Source organism: Hyposmocoma kahamanoa, unplaced genomic scaffold, assembly GCF_003589595.1.
Source record: "Hyposmocoma kahamanoa isolate Upper Pololo Valley unplaced genomic scaffold, ASM358959v1 220, whole genome shotgun sequence".
NCBI classification, from domain to species: domain Eukaryota; kingdom Metazoa; phylum Arthropoda; class Insecta; order Lepidoptera; family Cosmopterigidae; genus Hyposmocoma; species Hyposmocoma kahamanoa.
The window spans coordinates 1,775,875-1,785,647 of record NW_020653740.1 but is presented as its reverse complement, the minus strand read 5'-3'; the positions used below and the strand labels follow the sequence as shown (position 1 = coordinate 1,785,647).

Genomic DNA, 9,773 nt, shown 5'->3' with positions numbered 1-9,773 from the left:
CTTCTCAATAGAAAAATTTTTCGTCCTTCGGAACATTCTTGAGCGTGTAATTGGCCATATTACCAGATCTTAGACTGTCATTTTTCTTCAATAGTTAATTTTTAGAACATTTTCGCGGAAAATCGTTGTATCTTTACGGTAGCCATTTTGAAACTCTTTCTTCCAGTGTATCAACCACATTTTTTTCCCTTCATTCATCCAATATTTTCAATTTTTTCTGATAAACCTATATATATACACGTTATTAACAACTACATTAAAAAACCTCCATTGGTGTATGTAGTTGTATATTACTGCACAATTACAAGAATGTCCTAAAATGATTTACAAATTATTTTTAATTCTGTTTAATATTAATTATCATCATATTTCAGATTTTTGTTAAATCGAAAAGTGCGATTAGGTCTACTGCTACGGAATTTGTTGAATCTGTTGTTAGAAGAGTAAAACATGGGCTTTGGTTTTCGTTTTCCTTGCTGATCCAGATGTTTCGTCATTTGGAAATCTTGTACCATTTCGCGCAATTCACTGGGAATCTCCTGGAAAGGTAATATCATAATAAATATCATTTGATTATAAGGTGTTATCAGTTTGTCAAGAGCATGGTCCGTCCGGGTTCGAGTCCATTCAGATCGAAGGAATTTGTCTATGTGTTGCTAGATCATTGCATTAATTATAATAACAAGCTATAAGTGGAGGGAGCATTTTCACAAAAAATTGTATATGAATATTACGGTAGTAAAATTGATATTTTACTACCAAGATTTTCAATAAGTAAATAAGGTCATCATATTTATGAATACTAGTGTTGTTAGTTATTATAGTTTCAATCATTTTTAATATTATCTTATTACATTTAGGCAAAGTCACACGGCACTATACACATAGTTCAGGGCCGTATGTCTGTTAATTTTCTGAGTTAGCCCCATCTGATCCCTTAAAACGGATCCCCTGTTGGATCCGTTTTATTTTATATTATATTATTTTCTATTCCCAACGCATCCCCTGTGCAGGGTATCAATAATAAATATTAACATTTTATTCCCACCTGATACCCTGGTACTTACAAGCTTATTCTTTGCAGGTACTGTGGTACAAGAAAATGTTATATCAATATGTCAATATTAATGACCTGTCACAAAATAAATTATTGTATGTGATCAACATAGGACCTATTCGTAAAATGACCTATAGTCGTATAAGTACGTAATCGTGGTAGGCCTCATTCTGCAAATGTCTTATTCGAGAAGTACCCTATCCTACTTAAGACATATTCGTATAAAGACTTATTCTTAAAAGGACTTATTCTTAAAAAGACTTATTCAAAAAAAGACTTATTCAAAAAAAGACTTATTCAAAAAAAGACTTATTCAAAAATAGACTTATTTTTAAAAAGACTTATTCTTGAAATACCCCATTTTTCTAATTTTATACTGATTTCTTTTATAATATCAAGTGACGGGACGAACAAGTCGTGTGCCTGATGGAATTTTATGAATAGGTCCTATGTCGACTAATCCTTCGGGATACTTCCCTATTCTACTTAAGACATATTCGTACAAAGGCTTATTCTTAAAAGGACTTACTCTTAAAAATACTTATTCTTCAAGAACATACATAGAAATACCCCATTTTTCTAATTGTTTGTCAATTCGCTAATTTATATTTATTTCTTTTATAATATCAAGTGACGGGACGAACAAATCGGTGCGCCTGATGGTAAGCTACACGCCTGTCCATAAAAGTTGCTGTGCTTTAAATCGCAAAAATTTGAGGGGCACTGCCACCCTGAGACATAAGTAGACAAGTCCCATGTGCCTGTAATTTCACCAGCCAGCACCCTTACCCGTCGAACCCGGAACACAGTAATGCTGACATTACTGCTGGGCGGCAGAAATAGGTAAGGTGGCAATTCTACCCTGGACGAACACTTTCACAAGGAGTTCTACTGTAGCTAGATCAAGAAACTTGCTTCCATCTGAGCCTATCACTCACGATGATTGCAGAATAAGTTTAAGTAATGATATGTAAATGAATGAGAGTGACCAAAGAAAGTGGTATTTTATAAAGGAAATTATATAAAGGAAATGTATTTTTTTTTGTATGTATATTACGCGATTACATTACATGGCATTTGTGAACACATTTCGACGATTATTTTTTTGTCGGAAAGAGGGTACCTCAGTATTTTTCCCATTTACCGACCTCAAAAGTTTGTTTAATGACATCTATTTGCCAAGTTTTATTGAAACCGAATTCATCCCCCAGTTTGCCAGCCTTAGAGGTGGAATATTTTCTTTAAATCTAAATGTCAAAATACATTGACAATGACGTCGTGTTAAAATTAAAATACGCGTTCGAAATTTTTACTCATTGCAAATTTATAATAAAATTTTAAATAATATTATGGTGTTCTAATTACACTACTAAAATAAGTCATTTGGCGAACAGGTCTTTTTAAGATTAAATCATTCTACGAACAGAGCGTTTTAAGAATAAGTCATTCTACTAACAGGCCATTATAAGAATAGGTCATTCTACGAACAGGACATTTTTTTAAGAGTATGCCGTTTTTTGGAATAGGTCCTATGTCGACTAATCCATTATAACATTTGATCATGATTCCTCAGAAAATGAGTATTTGATATTAAAATTTCTTTTTCTCTTGACTGTACTTAACATACAAATACAATGAGGGGATCCGTTGGGAGTTGCATAGTATAGAGGGGATCAGTTCGGATTTAAAATTGGCGGTGTTTCCGTTGTAGGGAATCAAATGGGAATAACCACTAATCATATCGTTGCGACTCCACTGAGATTACATTGTAATTAAGATAATATTTGGTATTCTCCTAACATCTACTTGTAATGACAGTTGAGTCTCAGTACAGTGTCAGTGGAATGGCACTGATGGCATTGATTCATTCAATCACTAACAATGAATGTTGCCTCTAAACCTACCATGGAAATTACTATGCATATTTTAATTATTACCTCATTTAATCAGCAACTTATTCTTCAAATTAAATATAATATTAGTAGACTATATCATCGACATGCCATGGACTCACCATTGACGAGCAGAATGCTAAACAATTAGAACGCTAGTGGCTAGCCACTAAAAAGTCACTCTCTTAATTTTAGCAGAATACCAAACACACAAAATTGCCATTGACACTATAGACACGCAACTGAAATGATTTAAAATTAGCAGACTTAGGGCCCTGATAACAGACTCCATAGAACATAGCCTATGCCCATAGGTATCTTAAATAAGGGAAGATCTGCCATAATTGACATACATAGCAGGCGTGTGGTGATTCCTATTAGGGCTTCGAGTAAATAATCAGAAATAGGCGAAATAAGGGCCATCCGTCCCTAGCAATTCATCAGGCAAATGGACCTTATATCACTTTTAAATATCAACTCTCGTTTGCACTGAAATCACAAATTAGAAAGCTGAAATAGTACAGCGCCAACAACTGACCTGTGTGTACGTCTCCGTATATTCCAAAAATATTCTGTATTTATTGTAATTAAGATAATATCTCTAGCTAGAGGGCTATTCCATTACGTGGTGTGGGAAAAATAGCAAAACATCTAATTACAAAATAAACGGAATCACATTTCATCGGTGATTAAATACATAAGTTTTAAATTATTTTTTTTTCAATAAAGCTCAAGTAAACTGGTCGATTTGAAGTGAAACAATTGACGACACCCGTCAATTGTTTCGAATTCGGGCTGGCCAATCGGAGCGCGTCATCGTAATGATTTGGCAGAAAACGAATTAAATGACTTTTTTACCGAAATACTCATTATAACTTCACCTAAACCAGAACCAGTCAACCGTGACCATGGGACCTGTAAAGGGCCCGAAACGTCGGTTTGTTTGAAAAAACAAATATACGCGATTTAAATCAGGAAAGTTTGGTTAACTGAATACCGAGTTGTCTAAGTCTTCTAGCTTCAAGTAATACCAACAAAACAAATTTACCTGATTAGCTTCCTTCAGCACACTAATAAGACTCTTGGCCTGCCTTGCATCGTCACTGGTGAGTATTGTATGGGAAACACCCTTATTTGTCTGCCGGCCTGTGCGCCCTATCCTGTGGATATAGTCCTCTGAAGTGTTGGGAAAGTCGTAATTGATCACGTGAGTGATGCCATCAACATCTGGAAAAAAAGGAATAGGTTTATTTATTAATCAAATTACAAACAGTTATATAATTCAGTTTAAATTATATATTTAATGTTAAATTATAATAATACTTTAATAATATTCAGCTGTCTATCTCAAAACAAGTACTTATGTAATAAAATTATATAAATTATATTGAAATTAGAAAATGCCTGATACAAAACAACGTACTCCAAAAGTCACCTTCTGTAAGCTTCAACTCATAGAGATTGTCGAGGATATGGCTATCTGAAGACTGTGTTTTTGTGTGTAGCGTTGTTGTCTATGTATAGTTTGTGTTTTTGTGTGTGTTTGTGTGTTTATAGATCCTGGATCAGATCAAGGTAACGACATTATTGTAGTGTCATTCAAATGGAAGTATGATCAGTCCAGCCGTTTTGGACCTACGATGCCATAGACAGAAATACAAACAGATATACAACGCCCCTGTTTTGGTATCAAATTCAAATATCTTTATTTCGCGAAATTCATCCATAGAGGTTAGTAACAAAGCACTTATAAATAGAATTAGTACTACAAATAACAGTTTTTTCTAAAACTAATATGCAACCGGGACCAATGCTCATGGAAAAAACCCTGTTTGCAATTATACTCAGGAGGCTCCTGTCGCTGTCACGAACTCTATGCACCATGGTAGCCGCTCTTTTTCGCTATCGGGGCTTCTTTGGGAATCGGGGTTATAAAAAAATATAGAAAATAATTATATTTACCAAGTCCCCTGGCAGCAACATCTGTAGCCACCAGGATATTTATGGTGCCACCTTTAAATTTATGAATAATTGTGTCCCTTTGTAGTTGAGTTTTATCTCCGTGTATTCCAGCTGCAGGGAACCCATTTCTTCTAAGTGTCAGAGTCAAACTGTCTACAAACCTCTTTGTGTTAGTAAATACTAATATTTTTCCATAGCTTTCTTCAACAATACTGTTCATTATGGATTTAAATCTGAAATACAATTATGTTTACGCAAAAAAAAACTTTTTTTTTTCATATCTAAATCGCGTATATTTGTTTTTTCAAACAAACTACATTTCGGACCACTTATAGGGCTAGCACGACAGGGCACGACGAGATCTCTATGCGAGAATAGCAGTATCTCGCGCTTTATGTCGCTCTCGCGCAAGTCGCGCTCTGTAGTGTTATGTACGTTGTTGTCTATGTATAGTGCTAGCCCTACTGTTTGGGATCCAGTATTTCCTCGGATGAAAAATCCCAATCAGATATAAGACTGCAGTGCTAATTAATATGTTATTGATTAATAATAAATTTAATGGAACAAAAATTCATATTGTTACAATTAAATAAATATTTTGTAAAACGCATGTAGCGTAAATTGAAATGTTCTTTGGAAAAATAAAAATAAGGTATAATAATTAATAACTTTTGTAACTAATGATCAAAACCACTCAGCGTGAAAATTAGCTGTTGAGATCACCTCCAGCGGGATTCATAAGCGGTACCAAGCCGTAGAGAGCTTTTGAGGAAAGGTTCCGTGGTGGAATGCTAAACTCAGAAAGCTAAGAGAAAAAATTTGAAAACTCTTTAATAGAGCCAAGCTAACAAAGGAATGGGAGACCCACATGAAGGCTCTAACCAACTGCGTCAATGAGATAAGAAAGGCCAAACGAGCATCGTGGAGGCAGTTCTGTGAGGAAATCGCTGGTGCTCCTCTAGATGCACTTATCCTCCCCAAAGCGAAATGCCCTTCCTCAAAAATGCCTGATGACTTCTACGACAGAAACCCTTGAGATTTTAATGTGAACACACTTTTTGAGGGCCTTGTGCAACTCGCCTACTAACCCTGTAGTGTACAGACACACACCTCGCAATGAGGACTGGTACAGAGGCGTCAACATAACATGACCCCGTCAAGAGGCCTGGGCTATAAGCTCATGCTCGCTAAACATGTACAGTCTCAATAAAAATGGAAGTAAATTAATTTGCTACTCCGCGAACCCAGTGAAGGTTAAGTCGTGCAAAATAGCTACGCTTGTGTTGAATATTTTTTTCATGCAGTTCATTTTCCCACCCTCCCTCCGCATAAAATTAATAAAATAAATAAAACAAGCGGTACAATCACAAACCACCACCAAAAATATACCCGACACGTGTTTCGCCTCTCCACGAGGCATCCTGAGGGGTTGTTTCGACCGAGCGTCGAGCAATCAATATTCAATACAAGCGCAGCTATTTTGCACGATTTAACCTTCACTGGGTTCGCGGAGTAGCAAATTAATTTACTTCCATTTTTATTAACATGGACTTCCGCAAAGTAACGCCTGAATCTATTAATGTACAGACTCACCACCAGGTTAAAGACTAGATGGCTCTCCCAGACAATGAGATTGGCCCTGTACTCAATTCTGAGACATCCTATTCAGAGAATAACGTTTGATCTCATGCTTCCCAAGCAAAACTTTAAGAAACTCTACCAGGTAGAATTTCCAACCAAGAAAATCGGGAAATTCTAATAGTCTCGCCTGGAAGGACGTTCGCCTTCTTTGGTATGCCGATGGGTCTAAGGTGGGGCCCAATGTAGGCTGTGGTACACACGGCGTGAGACCCAGACTCGGCTACAAGCAGAACATTGACGACACTCCTCCATCTTTCAGGCCGAAATACACGTCATAATTGCTTGTGCAGATATGAACCTAAAGAGAGGGCTACGTTTACAAGTATATTTACATAAACTCAGATAAGTTAAGTCGCTCTACAAGCACTAACCCCAGTCATCCAAACTATAGTCATATAAACTATATTGAATACTCTGAGGGTAAGGAATAAAGTGGTCCAGCCCTGGGTTCCAGGTCACTCTGACATCGAGAGTAATGAGGCAGCGGATGAACTGGCAAAGGTTGGTGTTAGGGAGGCCTTCATTGGTCCTGAGACCTTTATAGGGATAGCACACAGCCTGTCATAGCTCGATCTGCTGAATGAGAGCACACACATCTCCCGAATCGTGTGGCTGCAAAGTCAAGGCGTTTAAAAGCCCTGATAGCTGCCTACAGTGCTAAACATGTAGGGTAGCTCTGTCACTAGATAGGAACAGCATCAGAATACTGACTAGAGGCTTAACAGGGCATTGTGACTTGAACAAGCACATGTCAAATATTGGGCATAGAGAAAACAGAGAATGTAGATTCTGCCACGGGGCGGATGAAACTCTTGTGCATCTCCTCACCCAGTGCAGCCCTCTAATCGGCTTTCGAATGGAAATCGAAGTTCGACATAAAAACTGTCAGAGCCAGAAATGTCCTTCAGTTCTTTAATGCTGTTGGCCTTGGCTATGAACTGTAATTAGTGGTGATAACAATAGATCAGTTAATGGTTGAAGTAATGAGGTGCTGCATAGGTCCCAAATGAAGCCACCTTAATAATAATAACTATAGTGAAAAATAAGGTGTTTTCTATAATCAATATCAGAAATAACTGATTGATGACTTTACCATCTCAATCAGCTGTGACCATGGAACGTGTAAAGGGCCCAAAATGTCAGTTTGTTGAGAAAACAAATATACACAATTTAGATCCAAAAAAGTAGTTTCATTTCCTATACAATTATATGATAAATACATAATCCACACAAGTTTCGGAGGGTCTATATTACATATATGAAGGGTATGAGTAGTAGCAGTATAAACTACTTACTTTTCCATTTTCTCCTTCTGGTCACAAAAGTGAAAGAGCTGTTTAATGTTATGATTTGCACACAGTTCTGTAGATCCAACATTTACTTGAACAAATTCCCCCAAATAATCTTTGGCTAAATGTTGAACTTCTTTTGGCCAAGTTGCAGAAAACATCAATATTTGTTTTTCATAGGGAACTTCTTCCAATGCTTGTCGAATTTGAGGCTCAAAGCCCATGTCTAGCATCCTATCTGCTTCGTCTAATACCACATATGTGCATCTATGAAGCCTGGTAGTTTTACTAACAATGAAGTCGTTCAACCTTCCAGGAGTAGCAATGACTATGTCAACTCCAGCCTCCAACTCTGCCGCTTGCTTAGCTCTACTTGCTCCCCCATATATGCACACACATCTTATTTGGAACATCCTTTGAAAGTCCTTAGCAACTTGTTCAATCTGCCTTGCTAATTCTCTAGTGGGAGCAAGGATTAACACCCTGGGACCTCTACCTTTTCTAGCCTGCTTTTCCTTTAAGTGAACAACAGCTGGCAAAAGATAAGCCAGTGTCTTCCCTGTGCCAGTCTGGGCAATTCCAACAAAATTCTGTCCACTTAAAGCAATTGGCCAACTATGGGACTGAATCACTGAGGGTTTTGTGAATCCTTGTTCTTTCAAAAAGTCCTTAATGTAATCAGGGAACTGGCTTTTGTCAATATCTGTATATGGGCTAGGAATATCCTCACCAATAACAGTGACACTTTGATCATTATGATCCAATTCATCTTGAGCTGGCTTCACTGAATAGAATCTATGAGAGCAAATTGGTCTTAATTGCACAAATCCGTAACTTTGAGTGGCACATGTTCCTGATAATCGTACATTTTTCAAAGTATTTACTAATGTTTTTAATGAACTTTGAGTTGAATGATGTAACCTGCAATAATGTGTTATACTTAAAAGCTGAATGGTCTATTTTAAAGATACGAAATTGTAACAGTACTTACAATATAGGTAACTCTCTCCGCCGCAACATTCTAGCAAATATATTAAACGACATTGTCACCACAAAAAGTCTGTTTACTGGACAGGCACTAGGCACAATCTAGGTTATGTTAGTGGTTATGAAATTAGAGACAATTTAAACTGGACTTGAATTAGCTAACGTTTAGTGTGAAACTTAACTTTTTAAGAAATCAGGACTAAATAGCAGTTTAGACTATTTATTTCATCAATCACACAAACGTATAAACGCACGAGTTGATAATTTCTTATTATTGTTATTTTTTTCATTCTTCATGTAAAGAAAAAAGGCAAAGTTTTGAAACCATACAGCCAAGTTCGATAAGTATTGAAATTGATTGACATTGACAGTTATAAAAAAAAACCCTTATTAGGTACATTCGGTCTACTTTCCCGATCGGTCCACTTGTCCAAATAGTCCACTTATCTGATTCGTCTATTTCCCATTTTATCTATTTTCCCGATCGGTCCACTTGTTCTTCCCGATTCGTTCATTTCCCAATTCGTCTGCTTTCCGGTTCGGTCTATTTTCCCGATCGGTTCACTTGTCCAAATGGTCCACCTTTTAAGCATGTAAATTAATAAAATTTTACAAAAAAAAATCCATTTCACAAATTTTCAAAGGCAGATTGTCATAGAGTACATTTTTATATTTTTGATATTGATGGGCGCTTTAGGGAGATGCCACACGGGCGCGGGCGCTGCGTCCGTCGTCGCAATTGCGTTGATTTCAACAGACTTAATGCCGCACGAGCTGTTCCGTCGACACACGCTGTTTCAACGCACCGTGTGGCATGTCGTTCTACTTTACGGCAGTTATCACACTGCACCGCGCCCCACGACGGAACGCGGAGCTGCGCATTTTAACGTTGTACTGAAATGCTTCAGTTTGTATGGAATACACGCGCCGTCGAACACACTAACA

The 9,773-nt window shown here is 37.1% G+C and overlaps 1 protein-coding gene across 1 annotated transcript; it reads right to left on the bottom strand.

The window, feature by feature from the left end:
* Window positions 1–248: 248 nt before the first annotated feature.
* On the bottom strand, window positions 249–9,015 carry LOC113227903 (ATP-dependent RNA helicase p62-like). Its single transcript, XM_026460991.1, has 5 exons — window positions 8,833–9,015; window positions 7,848–8,762; window positions 4,912–5,144; window positions 3,998–4,176; window positions 249–539 (listed from the first exon to the last, which is right to left on the bottom strand). The coding sequence occupies exons 1-5, from the start codon at window positions 8,883–8,885 to the stop codon at window positions 354–356; spliced, it is 1,566 nt and encodes a 521-aa protein (XP_026316776.1). The 5' UTR covers window positions 8,886–9,015; the 3' UTR covers window positions 249–353.
* Window positions 9,016–9,773: the final 758 nt, after the last annotated feature.

Coding starts and splice junctions, on each gene's coding strand:
- LOC113227903 (XM_026460991.1), bottom strand. CDS start 8,885: ATGTCGTTTAATATATTTGCTAGAATGTTGCGGCGGAGAGAGTTACCT. Junction 8,763..8,832: donor CGGAGAGAGTTACCTATATT/GTAAGTACTGTT, acceptor ACATTATTGCAG/GTTACATCATTCAACTCAAA. Junction 4,177..4,911: donor TGTTGCTGCCAGGGGACTTG/GTAAATATAATT, acceptor CTTTTTTTCCAG/ATGTTGATGGCATCACTCAC.